Raw genomic sequence first — 22,345 nt, forward strand, 5'->3', positions numbered from 1 at the left:
AAATTGGACAAATTTGCAAATATCATTTTGAAATATTATAATTTTTTGGAATATTAATAAAAATTTCGGTCAATATGATATGGGAACACGTGTCAAAGAGTAGATGTAATTTTGTTAAATTTTCACCTCAATTTTTTTTCGTTATATTTTTAAAAATAAAAATATTATTATCAATTTTTAAATATCGGAACAGAATAAAGATTTGGAAATAAATCTGCTGTGATTCCAATGGAATAACATATCTCAATCATTCAAAATTTTTCATATGTGAATCTCAACGAAATTGAATGGTTGGGATCGGAATAATAGAACCAATATTTATTTCCTAAAGATTTTGATTTATTAGAGTATAACTTACCTTACAAGTTTCTTTCGAGCCAAAGTAAACCGCGAAAGCAACTTAACAATAAGGGCAAAATCGTCATTTTAGGGAGTTGACCGTACTTTACGAGGAGAAATATGGAAATGGACAATGCATTGGGATCCGCATTTTTAGCGTCCAGTTGCCATTGCTCAGGTGCAAAATCGTATTTATGGAGAAATCTGAAGGTCATTTTAATATCTGCTCTTCACTAAGAAACCTCTTTACTACGGTTAAGCTTGATACAGCTACATGACAATGGGACCTTACAAAAATAGTAAAGAATTACGAAAAATTGGCATCTGAACCTCGTAAGATTGTGTAATTATTAATTGTTTGACAAAGTGACAAAGTGACAAAGTTTCAAAATAAATCTGAAGGTCATTTTAATATATTTTTTATAATATTAAAAGTCACAATTGGATTATTTGTATGAAAATATTATAATGAAATTATTATGGAATAAATAAAGATAAGAATATATGTACTAATTAATCTCATGATACTGTGGAGATTGTATTTTTAAGAAAAACACTCTTTTGATTGAGTAACAACGAGCACAATAATAGCCTGGTATAAATAAAAGATGGCCCGTTATAATATTAGCTCATTATGTTTTCTATGTCGGGATTCATTTGCGGGCCGGACCGTCTTTTTTCTTTAGTTTATTATTACCCGTAGATTTTTTTGGACCATTTTAACGAAAAAAGTGCATTCAATTTCATATTATAATTGAATTATTATTGATGACAAGATTTTAATCAAATTATTATGGAATAAAAGATAAACATTTCCATATTATCCGATGATATAATTGATATCATATTTGAAAATATTAAAAGGTAATAACAATGAGCACAATAATTGCCTGTTGAAAATGATGGATGACCAGTTATAATGTTAGCCCATTATGTTTTTTAATCTCGGGCCCCATGCGGGTCGTCTTTTTTCTTTTAATTTACTATTTAGTACCCATAGTTTTTTTGGACCATTTTAATGTAAAAAATATATTCATATTCCAGCAAAAACTAAATAACACAAATAGTTCTATGAAGATTTTATACTAAATTGACTATTATAACTCTATCTTTATTATTTGATCTATAAATACATATCCCGACTAATTTAAAAAAACAAACTTGAAATTATAAATTCTAAATGCATCTCTTTACCAAAGAAATTTAAATTTCCTTAACTTTCAAATTTGAATTTATACACAATTGTTGATAAAAACTTACGATCCGTAATGATTTTCTTTCTTTTAATTTTTTACACATGCTCTCGTCGAACATCCGACTAATTTTTCAGAGTCTTTGTAATATTATTTTTTAAGGGACGTAAGCGGAAAATCTACAAAAAATCTGCTTATTAAAACAGAGCTGCAGGGAACAGAGGGGGGAGAGAGTAAATACCAAAACCGTGGTTAGGGTTTGACCAAACAGGATGCTGAAAAAAGTGCAATTTTAAGCTCCAATCGGATCCGATAAGAGAAATTGCAAACAAGGTCCCCCTCGCCTCGATCTGGTGCACGGTGCGTGGATCGTCCGCGAATGGCGCGGGATCTGTGGCTATTTTAGGATTTCGGAGATTCCAAGGGTTCTACGGGTCAGAGTCAGCTAGGCTTCGATCCAATGCAACAACAACAGCAGAATTTGGCTTTTAGACAGGTGAGCTGCGATTTCATTTCTCAGTTTTTGTGGGTATGGTTGAAATTGTTCGTTTCCATCCAATAGTGAATTTCTTTTCTTCTTTAGCTTTCCTAAGTTTATGAGAAGCTGGGTATTTACTGGGATTTTGATTTTTCGTTTGAATTTCTGGAGGTTCCAGCTGACTGAAATTTATTTGTTTTTAATTTTTGTAGAATATTTTTGGGGTTGTGGGTTATGAGAAACACCTATGTGCTGCTCTGATTCGATACAAAATTTGGGTCAAATTGAGAAGTTTTTCTTTTCCCTTTAGATTGAGTGATAACACCTTCGATTTCACTGTGGCAATTTTTCAATCATTCATTTGGAGTAGTCGATACTTACTTTTATTGTTTCCCTTTTGAATTGAAGCTCAATTATGATTAATTGGGACTAAGTTACTAGCCATATTTTATTTTTTTCATTGTATTTTGTATAATTTTACCTTTGAAATCCCTTCACATTCTCAGTTTATTTTTCTTATCTTCCTTCAGCTATTTGTTTAATACCCATTTTTTTAGAACTCCAAAGTAATGTAGGGTAACCGTTTGTTAGAGAAGTCATGTATTGCACAGCCAATTAGAGCATTCCACTTGGCATGTTCTTAGGTATCCTAAAGTTCGCTCTTGGTATCGTTTGGATAATGTTTTTTTTTTTTTTGGGTACGAATTTATTAGTTTTGTTTTTAGCTGTTGAAAAAATTGTGTCAGAAGCTTTGACTGGTTTGACTGGTTTTCTACTGAAGAGAGTGTATGGGAACAAGGGAGAGTTTAGTGGCAATCGGCAAATACTGTTTTGGGCCATTTAACTAATTTTAATAAGCAGTGTATCTTTTTGGTGATTAGATTGTGTTTCCTTATTTAGTGGCAAAAGTGGGGGCTTGTGCAGTTGTACGTGTGCATGTTTATGTGTTTTAGAGAGAGAGAGAGAGAGAGAGAGAGATGGTAGGTTACATTGTGTTGTTAATATGTCAAAATGATTCTCTCTTTTTTCTTCTTTATATCCTATGATTGTGGGCTTTTATGAGCATTATTTTGTTTGTCTGATAATATTTTCATTTTTTTTCCTATAACAAGTACCCCTTGTTATTGTGTTTCTTTCCTGATTGTCATCCTTCCTGTTTAGTTATTCTTATTTTTCTTGAAAATTTAAATTAATCTCATTTTCTATAACAAATTATAGTCTGTTAAGAAAATATGTTATTTTTATTATTTTCAAGTCTCTTTCAATACAACTTCTTTGTTCTGTATATTTCAGGCGATGCAGCAACAGGAACAACACCATCAGCAACCGCCACAGCAACAGCAACAGCAACAGCAGATTAACTTCCAACCTGGCAATGGGCCTCACCAACTAATGACCTCCAACAACCTTCCCAACTTCCCCTCCACATCTGGGGCCCCACAGCAAATGCGAGTGCAGAACATGCAAATGCAGCCGAACCCAATCCTCCAACAAGCGTACCTTCAATATGCGATGCAACAACAAGCAGCTCAGCAACAGCAACAGAAGTCGCATGCAAGTCTACTTGCACCTCAACAACAGCAACAGGGTAATGCTGCTACTGCAAATGCTTTGAAAGTGCAGGAGCTCATGTCTATGCAGAGAAACAGTAACAACAGCAGCGGCAACAGCAGTAATAACAGCAACCCCCATATGTCGAGACCCGCGCAACCGCAGCCTGGTAACCCGCCCCCTGCAAATCAGCTGGCAATGTTGCACCAAATGCAAATGATGCAAGCATGGGCCAAGGAACAGAACCTGGACTTATCTGTGCCAGCAAATATGAACCTAGTTGCTCAAATGTTTCAACAAAATGCAACACGAATGGCTGCAATTCAACAGCAACAGAAAAATGCTGGAGAGAGCAGTGGTGCTACTACCATTCAGGGGCAACAACAGCACCAACAGATGGTCATGCCTTCGCCAGGTGGTAGTGAAGGATCTGCTTCGCATGGAAGCAACCAGAACCAATTAAGTGAGATGTCAGGTCAACAACACGGTGCGGTGTTGAAATCGAGGAAACCAGTTCAGCCGGGAGTGATTTCTGGGGACAACTTGCCGGGGATGCTTACCAATCTCCAACACCAGGAGAGAGGAGGAGCCAGGCTTCCAGTTATGCAATTAGGTCAGGCATCTAATAGTGTTAATCATAACAATAATGTGGGTCCCGGTACTGGTCAAGAATCTCCAGTTATGAAGAGTGCTTTCATGGGCGGTCCAAGTTCTGAGCCGTTACAAATGCAGTACATGAGGCAGCTGCAACAGCAACAGCAGCAGCAACAACATCAGCAACAGCAGCAGCAGCAGCAGCAACATCAGCAGCAGCAACATCAGCAGCAGCAGCAGCAACAACATCAGCAGCAGCAGCAGCAGCAGCAACAACATCATCAGCAGCAGCAGCAGCAACAAAAGCAGCAGTTACAACAACAGCAGCAGCAGTTCCTACAGCAACAGATGCAGCAAGTGCAGTTACCACCAACTGCTTCTGCAGGGATGCCGAATCCTGGTCCCAGTAACTCATCTGGGGAAGGTGGTGCGAGACCAGGTTTCGGTTTCACGAAAAAGCAGCTTCATGTGCTTAAAGCTCAGATTTTGGCCTTTAAAAGGATCAAGGTAGATAAACATTGCTAGATTTTGTAGAACCTTTAGTTACTCTTCTTGAAAGACCAACAATTGATATACCTAGATGTATAAGATTGTGCTGCTACTTCTAAGAAATTGCATATCACTAGCCTTTTCTACTTTATTTTAGAATTGAACCCTTTTAGGTACCGAAGATTGTTGTTGTACCAGCTTTAGGTACTGCAAAGCAGTGTATATATTCATGGTATATTATGGTGATCTGCTCTAGAATACTAGGTACAGAAGATTGTTGTTTTGGGTCCGCTAGGTGCTATTGTATCTAAAATAACAAATTTTTATTTATTTTTCATTTAGCAACTCATAATGAGTTTTTATTAAATAAATATTTTTTTCCTAAATATTTTGATAATTGGTTTGGTTTTTTTGACAATATGAAAGAGGTTTTCCTGCTAGTCAACATCAATTTTACTGTATATAGGTAATTCTCAGTTTGATCCATGTGTCATCGCATCTTTTTTGGAACAGATTTCGGAGTATTGATTCAAATCTATAATATATGTAGAATACTTCAACCTGAAGTTGCTGTAATTTGCTTGGGGCATGTTTCTCTAATATTTTTGAAAATAAAGTATATATATTTTTTTTTTCGTAATAAGCAGAGTGACCGTTCACTACCGTCTGAAATGCTGGAAGCAATTATGGTTCCACCACTTGACTCTTCACCAGCGTCATCAATGGGGCAGCACCGTGAAAGATTCCCGGCTAACACCATCACAGAAGAAAAACCTATTGCTAATCAATTACATCCAACCAGTGAGAAGCCACTACAAGAGCGTATACCTTTACAGGTCAGAGTGCCTCAACCTGTGCCAAAACCAGAGGCCACCTGTATATCCCCCATGGCTGTAGAAGACAGATCCAATAACCCGGCCCACATGGGAGCTTCTGGTTTGCCAAAGGAGCCCATGCCAACTCAGCAAACCATTCCTGGTACAAGCACAGTACAAATCAATCCAGTAATTGTTAAACCTGAGCAGGAGATTGAGAAGGTAGTTCCAATTCAGAGACCTTCATCGGCCCCACAGAGTGATGGCAGTGCGGGTGACAAGGGAAAGGCTGTTGTGCCCGCTGATGCTGGTACTAGTGCTGTTACTAATACTGGAGGAGATACTGATCAGACCAAGAGAGCCGCAACCTCTGCTTCTACTTCTACAGGTGGCGCTCCCCCAGTGGCAAGAAAGTACAACGGTCCGATATTTGATTTCCCATCATTTACTCGCAAAAATGAGGCCATGGGCGCAGCAAATTACAATTCTAGCCTTGCACTGAAATATGATATAAAGGACCTACTGGGTGAAGCGGGGCCTTTGCTAATGAAGAAAAGGAGACAGGAAAATTTGAAAAAGATAAGTGGGTTATTGGCTATCAACTTAGAGAGGAAGCGGATCCGACCTGATCTGGTCTTGCGGTTGCAAATCGAAGAGAAAAAGCTGAAACTTCTAGAACTTCAATCCCGTGTCAGAGAAGAGGTTGATCAAGAGCAACAAGAAATTATGGCAATGCCAGACCGGCCATATCGAAAATTTGTTAGGCAGTGTGAGAGGCAGAGGGTTGAGCTGTCGAGGCAAGTGCTGCAGCTTCAACGCGCTCAGAGAGAGAAACACTTAAAGTTGTTGTTACAGTGGCGGAAGAAGTTTCTAGAAGCACACTGGGCTGTGCGGGATGCAAGAACACAGAGGAACAGGGGGGTGGCGAAGTATCACGAGAGGATGTTAAAGGATTTCGCAAAGAGGAAGGATGATGATAGGAACAAGCGCATGGAGGCATTGAAAAACAATGATGTGGAGAGGTAATAAATAGCTTCCTAACATTACATTTGAATTAGATGCATTGACAAAGTACTGATTAAACATTACAAAGCATGGAGTAGTGACAAACAAACTAAAGTATGGAGATAAAGAAAGAAAACAAATATGAAAGCTATGATCCGAGTGGTACTAACTACCAAGTTTTGTCTAGTACTTTAACTAATGTTTTTGTCTCAACACTTATCCAATGAGGATATATTACTGGACCTTGATTGCCAATGAGTTGACAAAATAGTTATATTTAGGAATTGCTAGGGTTTGATTAGATGGATTTCAATCAGATATGAGAACACATGTATATGAGCAGGTACCGGCAGATGCTATTAGAGCAGCAGACTAGTGTACCAGGGGATGCGGCACAGAGGTACAATGTGCTATCTTCATTCCTTACACAAACGGAAGAGTATTTGCTGAAGCTTGGGGGAAAGATCACTTCTTCCAAAGCTAATCAAGAGGTTGAGGAGGCTGCAAGTGCAGCTGCAGCTGCAGCTCGTTCTCAGGTATAATCTTTGGTTCCTCTAATATGTATATGAACTCATCTGATGTGAAAATTTCAATCCAATGCATGTGAATTCTATTTCTAGAAAAATTATGCATGTCATGTAGTAGGGGTGAGTAAATCGCTCATAACTCGCTCATTAAAAGCTCGTCTAAACTCGCTCATTTATCCGCTCATTTAAACTCGCTCATTAACAACTCGCTCATTTACTTAATGAGCGAGCATGAGCATGACCCAACTCGCTCATAACTCGCTCATTAAGCATTTGCCACATCTAATCCTTGCCACATTTAATCATATGTAATTATGTGTAACATCAACCTTGCCTCATTAAGATTGATAGATAGTAAGCATAGTTTCATATTTGATCCTGTGTAATATGGTGAGCACAATGTAACGTGTGTAATATACTAATATTCATAGTTTCATATTCATTTTTTTTTGTAAATCGGCAGAACCAAAACCTCCGCCTAAATCCCAAAACAAGTAATAGTCATAACAACTCTCTCATTTAAATGAATTATGACAATTTGTTGGATTTTGTTATGATGATTTTTAACAAATTTTGTTATGCGTGGGCACACTATATAATTTTGTTATGACTCATAACTCGTGAGCCGCTCATAACTCGCTCATTAAAAGCTCGCTCATTTACAACTCGCTCATTTATCCGCTCATTTAAACTCGCTCATTAACAACTCGCTCATTTACTTAATGAGCGAGCATGAGCATACCCTAACTCGCTCATGCTCGCTCATTAATCACCCCTATCATGTAGTAAGCTCAATTTGGACAATGATGTAGCTAATCATAAATTTACAAGATTATTCCACCTTTGTAAGAACTGCCAAGGTTTCATGAAAGAATAGTTGCTTACCCTTTTATTTCCATCTAAAGATATATATTTCAAGGTAAGTTGTGGAGAGTGAATTGTATTTTTTCTGGGATATTTAGGGGTTATCAGAGGAAGAGGTTAGAGTAGCAGCAGCTTGTGCAAGGGAGGAAGTTATGATACGTAATCAATTTTCAGAGATGAATGCCCCCAAGGAGAGTTCCACCTCTGTTAACAAGTATATTTCTTACTCCTGATTTTATTCAGGCATTTTTATAACAAAATGATTGAATTTGTGAGGCTTTATTTACTCTCTCGCTCTCTCGGGAACCCTTTTCAGGTACTACAATCTTGCTCATGCTGTAAATGAAAAGGTTGCAAGGCAACCATCTATGTTACGAAAAGGAACTCTTAGAGACTATCAGCTGGTATGTCATAAAATCTAAGCGAAAATTTGATACAAATAATTTTATACGATCATCTATGATCGAGGTTCACTCTATTGTGATACTGTTAGGAATGAGGTTTCAAGACAGCTGTCATGATCCGTCATACAAGTTATAATTTGACAAAAATAATTACAGCTGTCTAGTGGTACAAGCTGGATGAGTTCATCTATTAAGTTCTATCAGAAAGTTGTTTCAATTTCTTTTTTCTCTTGTCAAGGTTGGACTCCAATGGATGCTTTCTTTATATAACAACAAGTTGAATGGAATTTTGGCTGATGAGATGGGTCTTGGAAAGACTGTTCAGGTCTCTCTCTCTCTCTTATCTCTCAAATGTAGATTGACTACCGGTTAGGGCACTGTATTTGATTTAAACTTTGGGGGTGCAATAACTAAATATTTGAACTGACGAGAACATAAAATTGAGAAATATTGTACAATAAATCTCTAAAATACCTTGAAAGGGTTGCTGGATATCGTAAATTAAATTAGCCCCTTAGTTTTTGAAATTTATGAAGGTAAGATATTTACTTGAATGACCCTTGTACCTTTGTGGATCTACATCTCCATGTACCCACTGAGGCATGTCATTCATTACACATTATTTTTTTTTGTGTATTGACAGGTTATGGCATTGATTGCATATCTCATGGAGTTCAAAGGAAATTATGGGCCCCACCTCATTATTGTTCCTAATGCTGTTTTAGTTAATTGGAAGGTGTGTTTTCCTGTTCATATTTGAAATCTATTTACTAAAATTTATCCCTATCACTGACACTGATCTGTTTTCTTTCAGAGTGAGCTCTTTAACTGGTTGCCATCGGTATCTTGCATTTTTTACGTTGGCAACAAGGATCACAGAGCCAAGCTCTTCCAACAGGTAATTTTTTGACATTCGGTACATAAAAGAAAATAGGACACAGTTTATATGATGAACTATAAGGTATCATCTTGCTTGGTCATCATGTCAAAAGAGTATCTTTGGGATGATTTTCAAGTTGTTGGTCATATATGAACTTTGTGCGCACCAATTTTTTGCATTATAGTATAATTGCTTCTTGAGGGTACATCATGAAGTTTTGATAACTGCTACAAAATTTTTGGTTGAGGAATGTCAGAAATGGCGCCTCAAAGTACATGTAACACTTTACTAGTATAGATTAATATACTTGGTGTCCATGAAGTGATGCATCATTCTTAGTGGTCCAAGGGGCCCACATACATCCAATTGAACAATTGTCTTACTTGTGTAATGTTTCGCATAAGGTCTCTGCTGTCAAATTCAATGTGCTCGTGACGACATATGAGTTCATAATGTATGATCGATCAAAGCTGTCAAGGATAGACTGGAAGTATATTATAATAGACGAAGCCCAAAGGATGAAAGATAGAGAGTCTGTACTGGCTCGTGACCTTGACAGGTATCGGTGCCAGAGGCGTTTGCTTCTTACTGGCACCCCTCTTCAGGTATCATTTCTCCATCTTCTCTTATATATGCATGCACACACATTTTCCTTGTTAGATATTTCATTAGAACTAGTCATACAGATGTTTTTTCCTGACAGTAAATTAGGTAATGGTAGGAAGATAGAGAAGTTTATTTGAAACAATTGTTAGAACAGGCTGTGCAAAAACTACACAGGCAGAATTTTATTCAGTTTTTAAAAATACAACTGAACCAACCGAATTAAACTTGTCAACCAAACCAAAATAACCAAAGTAAATTTCAGTATGTTGACATTACACACATTGTTCAATTCCATACAAAATATGCAGATGTTCTAAAATATCCAAACCAAAATTTTGCTTCATTTTTAGTCCAAACAAGTTGGCAAACCATTAATCACACTAAAGCATGGATTTAAACCATATAGAGTTCAGTCGTTTTGGTCTTTTCGGTTTTGAAAAATATAAACCCAACCAAATATAAAAAACCGAAGTGATTAAAAAATTCAACTGAACCAAACCATTTAATCCAAACTTATTAGGTTCGGTTGAAAACCAAATAAATTGGACCCAATGAACACCCCTACGTGTAGCTATCTCTGCTTATAAGCATGCAAAAATTTACCATTTTTTTAAATTGAATTGTATTCTGCAATATAATAATATTAATATAATACTTCAATCAACAGAATGACCTGAAGGAGCTGTGGTCACTGCTGAACCTACTACTACCTGAGGTATTTGACAACAAAAAGGCATTCCAGGAATGGTTCTCAAAGCCCTTCCAAAGAGATAGCCCTTCTGACCCCGATGAAGACGATTGGTTGGAGACCGAAAAAAAGGTCATTATTATACATCGTCTTCACCAGATTTTGGAACCCTTTATGCTCCGGCGCCGTGTCGAGGATGTTGAAGGTTCTCTCCCTCGCAAGGTGAAGTCCCTTCTATATATCTTTCTTACTGACTGTACTATTTTCACCATTTTAGATTTGGAGAGTCTGAAGCAAAGTACCCATGTATATGTCTATGCTCTTTGTTCTTATCTGGATGTACTGTCCAATTCACTTACAAATGTTGCCTCTTTTCCTTACATTGCATGTGGTCTTTATTTTTGCTTTCAGGATGCAATTGTTTTGAGATGTAAAATGTCAGCCATGCAAGGTGCAGTGTATGACTGGATCAAGTCAACTGGTACGATCCGTGTGGATCCCGAGGATGAGTCCCTCAAGGCACAAAAGAACCCTAATTACCAACCCAAGAGCTACAAAACTTTAAATAACAAGTGTATGGAGCTTAGGAAAGTGTGCAACCACCCCGTCCTGAGCTACCCTTCCACTGCCTATTTCACCAAAGATTTCATTGTGCGTTCTTGTGGCAAGTTATGGGTACTGGATCGCATTCTTGTGAAATTGCATCAAGCAGGTCACCGGGTCCTTTTATTCAGCACTATGACAAAATTGCTGGATATAATGGAAGAGTATTTGCAGTGGAGGCAACTGGCGTACCGACGTATTGATGGCACAACAAGTTTAGAGGAGCGTGAGTCTGCTATTGTGGATTTCAATGCTCCTAATTCGGAATGCTTTATATTTTTGTTGAGTATTCGTGCTGCCGGGAGAGGCTTGAATTTACAGAGTGCAGACACAGTGGTGATATATGATCCAGATCCAAACCCGCAAAATGAGGAGCAGGCGGTGGCCAGGGCCCACCGTATTGGTCAAACCAGGGAGGTGAAGGTTATCTATTTAGAAGCAGTTGTGGATAAAATTTCGAGCTTCCAAAGGGAGGATGATTTAAGGGCAGGTGGCTCTGGCACAGATTTTGAGGATGATTTGATTGGGAAGGACCGTTACATTGGGTCAATTGAGAGCCTTATTCGCAATAATATACAACAATATAAGATTGACATGGCTGACGAGGTCATAAATGCAGGACGATTTGACCAAAGAACAACACATGAAGAGAGGCGCATGACTTTAGAGACCTTATTGCATGACGAAGAACGGTATCAGGAGATGGTGCATGATGTACCATCCTTGCAACAGGTGAACCGCATGATTGCCAGGACCGAAGAAGAGGTTGAGATGTTTGATCAAATGGATGAGGAATATGACTGGCCAGGAGACATGGTACGACACACCCAGGTGCCAAAGTGGCTTCGTACGGACACTGCTGAGGTGGATGCTGTTGTGGCTAGCCTCTCAAAAAAACCTTGGAGAAATGGATTGACAAATAATTTACAGAGTAATAACAATGGCGAGAGTTCTTCGGCAAGGCGTCGGGGTAGGCCGGTTTACCGGGAGGTTGAGGAGTCTGATGATGGGTTAGAGGAGTCAGAAGAGGAGGAGAGAGATGCTAATTTAGCAGTCAAGGAGGAAGGAGAGATGGGAGAATCTGAAGATGAAGAAGAAGATGAACAAGAGGAGGATAACAAGAACCTTCCGGAAGAGGGAGAAGAGGATGAGGAAGAAGAAGATGACACCGGGCCCACCAATAGTGGTAATGGTGCTGATGGTGATTATTACTATCAAGATGCATTGGATGGTGGGGATGAAACTGGGAACAATGATGGAAAATATGACGAGGAAACGGGTGGCATGTCTACCGGGTCTTCATCTGGTGGTGGCACTCAGAGGTTACCGCAACCCGCTACTCCATCAGAGTCTTCTCAAAAGTTTGGGTCCCTCTCTGCTTTGGAATCTCGTCCTGGTTCTCTCTCCAAACGAACTGTACGTATTCATTCTCTTTTAACTAATGAGTGAGGTCATGGTACTATGTAAGTATGTATAGAGTGAATTGGTACTATGGATCAATATCTTTGTTTTCGAAGTCCAAACAGTCAACTGAACCGTTCAACATGATCTCCATATGAAATTGTACTTGCTTACTAGATTTTATATTGTTTATAAATTTTTTTTACTACTTTTTTAGATAGTAGAAAATTACTACTTTTGATTGGTCTAAAGTGATTTTCTACCCATCTAAAAAATATAAAAAAAAAATGTAAAATTTGATCTACAAGTACATTTTCATATGGAGATCATGTTGAACGGTTCAGATGAACTGTTTGAACTTTAAAATTGACATATTGATCCATAGTACAGACCGATATCCATGTATAGTACTGTAGCCTCGCTCTTAACTAATTTGCGTACTCTTGGTAAATATTTGGTAATACTATTTTTACTCTGGTTTGATATAATATAATGTGATACAGACTGATGATTTAGAAGAGGGGGAGATTGCACTATCCGGTGATTCTCACATGGAGGTGCCGCCAAGTGCTAACTGGAATCCGGACCGAGAAGAGGGCTATGAAGAAAAAATACAACTTAGAACTCAGCAGCAGCAATTGCCGCAGGATGAGCTGCAGCAAATCCCTCCCAAGATCAAGCGCAAGCGTAGCATGCGCAACCGTCCCAGATTTACTAACAATAACAACAACAGCAACAACAACATCTCTTATGTGGAGAAGTCTGAAGAGAGATCACCGGCCTATAGATCATTGGGCCAGAGAAGTGTGGCCCAGCCGTCATTTGATACACTGTCAAGAGAAAATGCTTCTGCTTCTGCGGGGAAACAAAAGAAGAATGCAAATGCTCAGAGTAAGAAGGGTTCTCCAAGTGTTACCCCGAAATCAGGTAGGTTGAGTAACTTGTCGGGTTCTGGATCTGCCGATGCAAGGGATGGCCCTTCGAAGGGAGGTTGGAGTGGTAAGCCTAGTAGCGGGTCAGGATCTGGATCTGGATCTGAATTAAGGATGACTGACAGTACTCAGCGGAAGGTATGTACCATTTTGCCCTTTTCAACTTATCATTTTTTTTTGTCTTTTGAAGTGTTCTTCTTTTACCTGCATTGCTTTACCATTCGATTTATGTTGGTATATCATGTGGTATTTCATTGTGGTAAATACCAGAATCACTGTATCATATTGAGGTGATAAAAGACTACCCGTACATCATAGGTGAGGCTAAGATTGAATTATTTATGGTGCAGTGTAAGAATGTGATAAGCAAGTTATGGAAGAGGATAGACCGGGATGGGCACCAGATAATACCACTGTTATCAGACTGGTGGAGGCGCAATGAGAAGGCTACCTTCATGACATCTGGCAGCAGCCTTCTCGACCTTCGTCGAATTGAGCTTAGAGTTGATGGATCAGAGTACAATGATGTTATGGACTTCATTGCCGATCTCCAGCTTATGCTCAAGAACGTTGTTCGGTACTTCAACAATTCCTACACTCTCTACCAGGTCTGCATCTCTCTCTCTCTCTCTTTCAGGGGATTCTGCCCATAGTCAAGTATCTTATGCCTAACAAGCAACTATGCTTTCGGGTAAACATTTTAACAGAGTGGTTTTTGATTCATGCAGCCGTTTTGACTCTATTGTCTGTGCACTGCATGAATTAAAAACTGTTCTGTCAAAATCTTCACTTGCGCTTTTTGGTATAATTTGGAAAGCATTTCTGCATCCATATAACAAGAATTTCTCTGTTGATTGATTATTGTTGGCATTTTCGAGGGTTATTTTGTATGATGTCTTGTCCATATTAGTTACGTAGAAATCCTTATCTGATTAACAAAGGCTGTTGATTGCTTTTCCTTTTTTTGTGCAGAAAGGTTAGTAAGTTTGCTGTTTATGTTTATTGGTTTCTGTCTTTGTTGGAAACAAAAGGTAGTGATGATTTGCAATTGCAATAAAATATTGTAAACATGTCTGACAGGTGAGAAATGAAGCAGAGAGGCTACACAGCCTGTTCTTTGAAATCATGAAGATTGCTTTCCCGGATTCTGATTTCCGGGAAGTCAGAAATTCTATCAACTTTTCCACCCTGTCTACTTCTACTGCTGCTTCTCCCAAATCCAGCAAGCGGCAAGCATCGACCCCCAAGTCTGACACCACCCGTGGCAGCCACTCTTCCTCTGACATGGCGAACCGGGCCCAAGGATCCTCCAAGTCTCAAAGGGACTCCACCCCGGCCCCTCTTCTGACGCACCCAGGTGACCTTGTCATATGCAAGAAGAAGAGAAAAGATAGAGAGAAGCCCACTGGAAAGTTTGCTGTCGGATCTCCTTCAAGTTCCAATCGGATTGGTCCACTGAATCCGGGTAGAATGGGACCCGTTTCACCAGCTGCTACTAATGTTGTTAAGAGTTCAAGAACTCCATTTCAACGGGACCAGAGTGTCAGGTGGGGTCAAGGGTCTAGTAATGTCGAGACTGGGGTTTCAGGCATTGGAGATGTTCAATGGGCGAAACCTGTTAAGAGAATGCGATCTGACACTGGTAAGAGGAGGCCTAGTCACCTTTGATTATCTCATTGCTGAATAATTTCTATATGTATATTCTTCTAGTTTTATTGTCTTATGGGGGGCAGTTAGTTTTAGAGGGGTTTTTGGTTTTAATTGATGAATAACTGTAGTGGATTAAAAAAGAGCTTTTAAGTTCATTAGGTCAGGCTCATATGTGTATGAGATGGGCTGGTAAATCATTAGTAATATTGGTGGCTAGTTTGTAAAAGACCTTGGATAGGTATGAAGTGATGTAGAATTTGTTGGCTGATGGTAAATTTTTTTTTCTGTTAATTTTAATGGAGTAGGGTTCAAATACTCGTGTCTTTCATGCCTCAATTGTGACTTACATCCTTATTTCCATTTTCAAATTCCAAATAGTCGATATGAACCGCTCAACATTATCTCCATATTAAAATGTGCTAAGAGATCAAATTTTATATATTTTTGGATTGTTTTTTTTATTCTGTTTTGATATGTGTACAAAATCATTGTTTTTGGATATTCTAGAATCTTCTGGAAAATAATGATTATGTACGTATAAAAAAGATAGTAAAAAATTTCCACGAAAACATAAAATTTGGTGTTAAATCACATTTTAATATGGAGATCATCTCGAACTGTTTGGATCAACCGGTTGGACTTTGAAACCAGAGACAAGGGTGTGAGGCATATGAACCTGCTCATTTTTATAATAGTTTGCTTGGCATCAAATTAAGTTATATTCTAATATCTTTACAGAAATGAGAAAACTAAGGAGAATTGTTAGATAGAGTAAAACATCATTTACTACATGAAGAAAGTAATTGGCGGTGGGCCTCTTTTCCCAGGGAGGCCATAACAATTAGAAAGTATAAAAGATGTGCGTCAACTTTCTGATTTCACTCTGGCTCAATCTCTTTCGTGCGCTTTACATGCTGTCGGAATTTTTCACTTGGCTTAAAAAGAACCCTAATCTTCTTTCTTCTCTCAATCTTCATCAAGAAACGTAACACTACTGGAGTTTCATTCATGCACCTCTTCATTACCTTCTCATCTACATTCCCTAACCAATAATAAGTACTCGTAGAGATAATTAGTAAGATCATATTCCTTTACCATCTCTATATTTTAACTTGGGAGCTCCATTCGTTTTTTTTATGTACTGAAAACATGTGAGCCATATATATATATATATATTTAAGGTTAGCGGATGTGATATCCGCCAACATATATATTAAAATTCAGAAGTTATTTACATCTCCACGCTGGCCTTTCTAATTATTAGAATAAACTAAATGCCGGAAAGACCTGTGAGCAATATAATTAAAACATAAATAACCGGAGAAAAGGCAAGTTTATTTTCTAAATCATGATCATGGATGTACTTTTGATTCTTTTATCCTTCTTCCATGACGCAGTTTCTAGTTAATTAATTTCCCCATTTATTCAAAATTTTATTTTCTCAACTTCTTCCGGGCTCAGGCTAATATAATTATCATAATTGAAAATGTTCACAGAATAATTTATTACATGATTAACAATTCTCAATAAAAAGTAATAAATATTAAACACTCAACTTTAATTGATACAATAATGATTAAATAATAAAATGTCTCAGGCAAGTTAATCAAGCACTCCTCTTATGAACCAGTACTTCATTAATTAATCTTTTGAGATTAACATACGAAGAACCACCGGGCTGCGTCGCACGAGCCGCCTTCTCCTTCCACGTCGCCGCTCTCTTCTTCATCTCCTTCCCTTTCTCTCCATCCATCATCTCTCGAATCAAACTCTGAACCTCCTCTCTCTTCACATCATTATCAACCTCCATACCTATCCCCCATTCTGCACAAACATAGTGGCAATTTGTTTGTTGATCAGCAAAAAATGGCCAACACAACATCGGTACACCACAGCATATGCTCTCCAGTGTCGAATTCCATCCGTTGTGTGTTAGAAAAACCCCAATGGATGGATGTTTCAAAACAGTCTCTTGCTGGCACCAACTCGAAATTAGACTCCGATCTTTTGTCGCTTCCAAAAACTCTAGTGGCAACTTTGCATTATCACCTTTAACCATATCAAGTCTAATTATCCACATAAATGCATATCCACTATTTGCTAGGCCCCATGCAAATTCTGTCAATTGTTCATTTGTGACAGTGGTGAGGCTACCGAAATTTACATATACTACAGACTGGTCCCTCTTTCCTTCAAGCCAATTCAAGCAATCTAATTGCTCCTTCCACAGATTCAAGCTCAGAGATTTGATTGGGTTTTCTGGTACTTGTTCCAAGAGCATCGGGAGAGGTCCTATCGTGTAAATCGGTGGTAAAATTGCGGTCATTACAGTTAAAACTTCTTGTTCGAGCTCATCGAATGTGTTAAGAATAATTGCAGAAGCCATCGGTGCACGATCTGTCTCATACAAAAGAAAATTGAACAAAATATCGTTTTTTTAGGTGGTTCGTATGAAGCTTGGAAAATCTTTTAGTCTCATGTGATTCAGACCCGGGACCCAATCGACCACGGTGTCAAGGAACCCGTTGTGCAGCTGAGCAGCATCTGTTAAAAGAAAATATTGATTCAAATCTTTGCATGACCTTTAATTATAGTTAGCAATTAGCACTGATAATAAAATAATTAAATTTGGATTCCCAATTGAAGTCACTGCAATATTTAGTTGTAAGCACACAACAAACATTCATACAACGGTCTTTAAATAATAATAACAACAACAACAACAACAATAAGAATAACAAGAACAAGAACAAGAACAAGAATAATAAGAATAATAATAAGAATAAGAATAACAATAACAACAACAACAACAACAACAATAACAATAACAATAACAATAATAACAATTACAATAATAATAACAATAATAATAATAATAACAATAATAATAATAATAATAAATAAAAATAAAAATAAAAATAAAAATAAAAATAAAAATAAAAGTAAAACAACTAACGGTGGTAACAATAGCAAATAAAAATAAAATAAATCACTGATGACGCTAATTTGAAGATTAAAGTTGCACATGTTTTTATTCTTTAGGGTACTTGGAAGCAAATCTTCCATTAAAATTGTGCTGCGGTTAGAGTGGAAAAAATGTGCCGTGTCTAAAATAAATACATTAAATCATTATTATCCATCTGGCTGGCTAAGACGCTCAGTAATCATTGAGCTATGCTAGAAAATGTTAAAAAATTAGAGAGCCCCCCTCATATTTTTAAATTTTTAATCATGTATATTAAAATTATATTAATATTTTATAAATTTTTTAAATAGTTAGCTCGTCATAAAATACTAAATATGTTCTTGTAACTTTGTTGTTAAAAATCTACTTTGTCGTTGTAATAATTTGAGTTCAAATTTCAATGTCTACATTATGTCACACATGGACAGACATACTTTCAAAGTTACAGGGATCAAACACATATTGAAAATTAATTATATAAAATTCTCATAATAAGTATTGAAATCAATTTTTTAAGGTACCCATAAAGTTTTACTTAAAACTTTATAAAAAAATCACGTCTAAATCCTAACCACAAAATTTTAAAAATAAATAGAGATTAATTGACCTCATTTATCCTTACTAAATTAATCACATGATGTCACTACGTTTCAACTCCTAATATAAATTTTCTAGTTCAGCCAATGTGAAAATTAATTAAGACATAAAAAGTAAACCAAATAACTATTCTATATATAATGTCTTGAGAAAACTTGTACTTGCTATCTCAGGAAAAGAATAAACAGAGAGGAAAATAAGCATGTACCTTTGAGTGGAAATAGGTCTTTCTCTAGTAGCTTGCGATAGTGAAGATATGCCATGAAGGCACAAGCACTGGAAAACCTAAAGAGAGCACATGGAATACCAATCTCGTTCGCCGCATCTAAAGCAAAGCTCATCAATGCATCAGATATGATATATGTCACTTTCGGTATTTCTGGACACAAACTTTCGAGATTAGAAAGGAGCCGTCGCAAGTGTGGAAGGCAGCTATTCATGATTGATTGAGCGAGAGATGTTATATCTCTTGTTGAGACATCGTCCGATTCCGGTAGTCCATCCGGAATCGTCATGAATTGAAAATCAGGAAGACTTTCCAGATCACCGTCTAGTTCAAAGAAAATTCCAATTAAAAAAGGACCAAAACCATATATTTTCAATATAAAGAGTTGGTCTTCTACAACTGGTACTAGCTACTGGTATTGGAAATCAGAGATATGAAGTACTGTACCATGTGAGTGGAGGAGACGGCGGTGGTTGAACTCGGTGTTGACGAAGGTTATGTGGAAGCCAGAGGAATGGAGTAGCTTGGCAAATGATAGCATTGGTGTCATGTGGCCTTGTGCTGGTACAGGGATGCACACTGCATGAGGCTTGTTGTTACTTGCCATTTTCCCCTTCTCTCTAGCTCTGAAAAAAATGAGCTATATGTATGCTAGGTTTATACGGCCTAAATAAATCACTTTGCAACATTTAATACGGTGCATCTGCTGCAATGGCGTAGCCAGGAATTTTGCCAGGGGTAGGCAAAAATGTATGAAAGAATATATATAGTTGCAAAAAAAAAAAAATCCAACATAACAAAAACTACAACATTAAGAACGATTAGGGCCTAAGCTAAACCCGATTTGTCGTGATCCTTGTGAAGATGAATCAATTGGAAATTTAGATTTCTTCTTATAGTATCTGTCCATTCTCTAATTGACAAATTTAAAGAAAGAAAATCACAAATCAAAACACTTAAATCATAAATGGTCAAGTGTTAAATGCATAATCATAAAGAAAATTGATCTTAATGTTGGATACTAGAGTGAAGTAAATTGATCCTAGACTCCTATGAGCATCCAGAAATAAAAGAAGACGTATACAATCTCCAAGTCCCTTATAAGCAGCCCTACAATTTGCCAATTACAAATTTTAAATTTTAAAAGAAGAATTCAAACAGAAGCAAGCAAAATACCCTTACGCATGGAAAAATTAGCTTAAATTGAAGATACTAAAACTTAAATCTTGCAAAATTAACCATTGAATTATACTTAATTAGTTATTCTTTCCACTTATACCGTTTCACTGTTTGCCTGCCATTGACTCAATTCATGTGTCTGTAAGACCACCAACCAAAGACTTACAATATTGAAGGGAGAAATTATTTAGAAAATTGGTTGCTAATTGGGTAAATTGTTTACATCTATCGTGTGATATTGAGAAAATTGGTTGCTAAATATAATTGACTCAATTCAGAATCATAATCATAATTGGGTAAATTCAGAATCAATTCAAAATCATAATTGGGTAAATTGTTTAATCATAATTGAGAAAATTAGTTGCTAATTAATCCCTATTTTTATAAAAAGGAAAAAAAAAGACAATCAATCCATGGTATAAAGGAGAAAACCTGGACCTGCGATCTCCTCTCTGCAACAGCTTGAATCCAAAATCGATCTCCTTTCCTTCTCCCTGCGGCCCGCGATCTCGTTTTCTCCCTCCCTCCGCGTCCGCTTTTCTCCTCTTCGCTACTGCCTACTGCGCAACCATAGCGTTTTTTCACCTCTTCGCTACTTCGCTGCAACCTGCTTCGCACATTCGTTTTTTCTTCACCTGTTCTTCTAGCGGACTGGAAGGCTGGAAATCAGGGGTAGGCAGACTTCTAAGGCCCACTGAAAAAACCTTGTCCAATAATATATATATTTTTTTAATCTTTTCCGTTCGTTTTGAATCGAGCGGGGCCAAAAGCTTATTCTCTGATGGCAGGGCAAATTTTGTGCGGAGCTTTTCAATTCGAACAAAATCTGATCTGATCCGCTCGATTCAAAACGAATGGACCAGATTAAAAGCTTCACGCAGCTTCGTATCTTACGACTCCACAGATAATACGATTCCGGCAACTGCCTACCCCTGATAAACAGTAGCTCCGCCACAGCATTACTCATACCTTTTCATTTGAATATATGTGCCAGCTACCACACAAGCTCCAGCGAATTTTTTTCTGATATCCTTTCACATGGGGACTCGGTGGCGGGAGGCGGGAGAGGGTTTTTTTTTTTTCTTTCATGCATGAGGGCCACGTTCGTTTAGTTTTACTTTTTTTTTTTTTTTTTAATTTGCAGTTTACAATTCAAACCTTCTAAATTTTCCAATTATTATAAATAAATTCAAAAAAATTGAAAAAGATATAAAAATCATCGGGTGGTACAATATAGTGCTGATAGTTTCGCTTCTAATTGTAACTGAAGTTGTCATCTTCTGAGAAAAAAATGTTGTCAGTATTGCCACAGATGACAACATATATGAATTTTTTTGAGTTGGACACAGAGAATCGATGCAAGTCCAAATTTTTTCCGTACGTGGAGGATTTTTTATCAATAGAAATTATTAAAGAAAATGAGAGAGAAAAAAATATAAAGAGTACACCAATTATTATCGAAATTTTTTTAGTTATCACCTCGAAAAATCAAAATTAAATAATTACCACCCTTCAAGCTATATTTCAAAATCTACCACCCATGGGATCTAATTGGTGCATCAAATTGGATTGGTGTACAGACTGGGGACGCGCACCAATTCGGTGCGCCGCCTGGATATGCGCAGAAAGTTTTTTTTCTTCTTCTTGTTTTGTAATAAATTAAGTACAATTGAATCGTATAAATGAATTCTGAACCTTAGTAATGGTGCACATCATATGTCTCTTTGTCCTTTACACCTGTGTAAATCTGTGTAAATGAATGAATTTTTTGGAAGAATTCTGTGTTCACCTTGGATAGGTATGAAGTGATGTAGGTTGATGGTATTTTTTTTCTGTTAATTTTTATAGAGTTGGGTTCAAATACTCGTGTCTTTCATGTCTCAATTGTGACTTCACATTTTTATTTCCATTTTCATGTCGGAATTTTTCACTTGGCTTAAAAAGAACCCACTCTTCATCGATCAAGCAACGTAACAGTACAGGATCGAGTTCCATTCATGCACCTCTTAATTCCTTCACCTTCTCATCTACATTAATTAATTCCCTAACCGATAACAAGTACTGAAGTACTAGTAGAGATAATTAGTAAGATCATATTCCTTTACTACCTCTATTTTAACTTGGGTGTTCCATTCGTTTTCTTTTATTACAATAAACTAAATGCCGAAAAGAACTGTGAGCCATATAATTAAAACATAAATAACCGGAGAAATGGCAAATTTATTTTCTAAATCATGATCATGGATATACTTTTGTTTCTTTTATCCCTCTACCATGACGTAGTTTCTAGTTAAATAATTTTCTCATTTATTCAAACTTTTATTTTCTCAACTTCTGGCTAATATAATTATAATAATTG

At 37.2% G+C, this 22,345-nt stretch overlaps 1 protein-coding gene and 1 pseudogene across 3 annotated transcripts; one reads left to right on the forward strand and one right to left on the reverse strand.

Annotated features, from left to right (window-relative positions):
* Window positions 1-1,752: 1,752 nt before the first annotated feature.
* BRM (transcription regulatory protein SNF2) lies at window positions 1,753-15,332 on the forward strand. Of its 2 annotated transcripts, none has more exons than XM_078321820.1 (15): window positions 1,753-2,028; window positions 3,304-4,662; window positions 5,292-6,481; window positions 6,808-7,000; window positions 7,954-8,069; window positions 8,172-8,259; window positions 8,498-8,584; window positions 8,903-8,995; window positions 9,074-9,157; window positions 9,544-9,744; window positions 10,413-10,655; window positions 10,845-12,452; window positions 12,941-13,507; window positions 13,720-13,977; window positions 14,450-15,332. In XM_078321820.1, exons 1-15 carry the CDS (start codon window positions 1,993-1,995, stop codon window positions 15,035-15,037), a joined length of 6,711 nt encoding a protein of 2,236 aa, XP_078177946.1. In that variant the 5' UTR covers window positions 1,753-1,992; the 3' UTR covers window positions 15,038-15,332. The 2 variants fall into 2 exon arrangements, with proteins under 2 accessions (XP_078177946.1, XP_078177945.1); XM_078321819.1 differs by having other exon boundaries at window positions 1,755-2,028; window positions 5,289-6,481.
* A 1,158-nt stretch (window positions 15,333-16,490) lies between these two features.
* LOC144572895 (7-deoxyloganetin glucosyltransferase-like) lies at window positions 16,491-20,684 on the reverse strand (annotated as a pseudogene). The gene is made up of 4 exons (XR_013517823.1): window positions 20,419-20,684; window positions 19,255-19,433; window positions 18,790-19,131; window positions 16,491-17,563 (listed from the first exon to the last, which is right to left on the reverse strand). The product of XR_013517823.1 is annotated as a 7-deoxyloganetin glucosyltransferase-like (transcript).
* Window positions 20,685-22,345: the final 1,661 nt, after the last annotated feature.

The sequence above is a fragment of the Carex rostrata genome, chromosome 20, assembly GCF_964058835.1.
Source record: "Carex rostrata chromosome 20, lpCarRost1.2, whole genome shotgun sequence".
NCBI lineage: Eukaryota > Viridiplantae > Streptophyta > Magnoliopsida > Poales > Cyperaceae > Carex > Carex rostrata.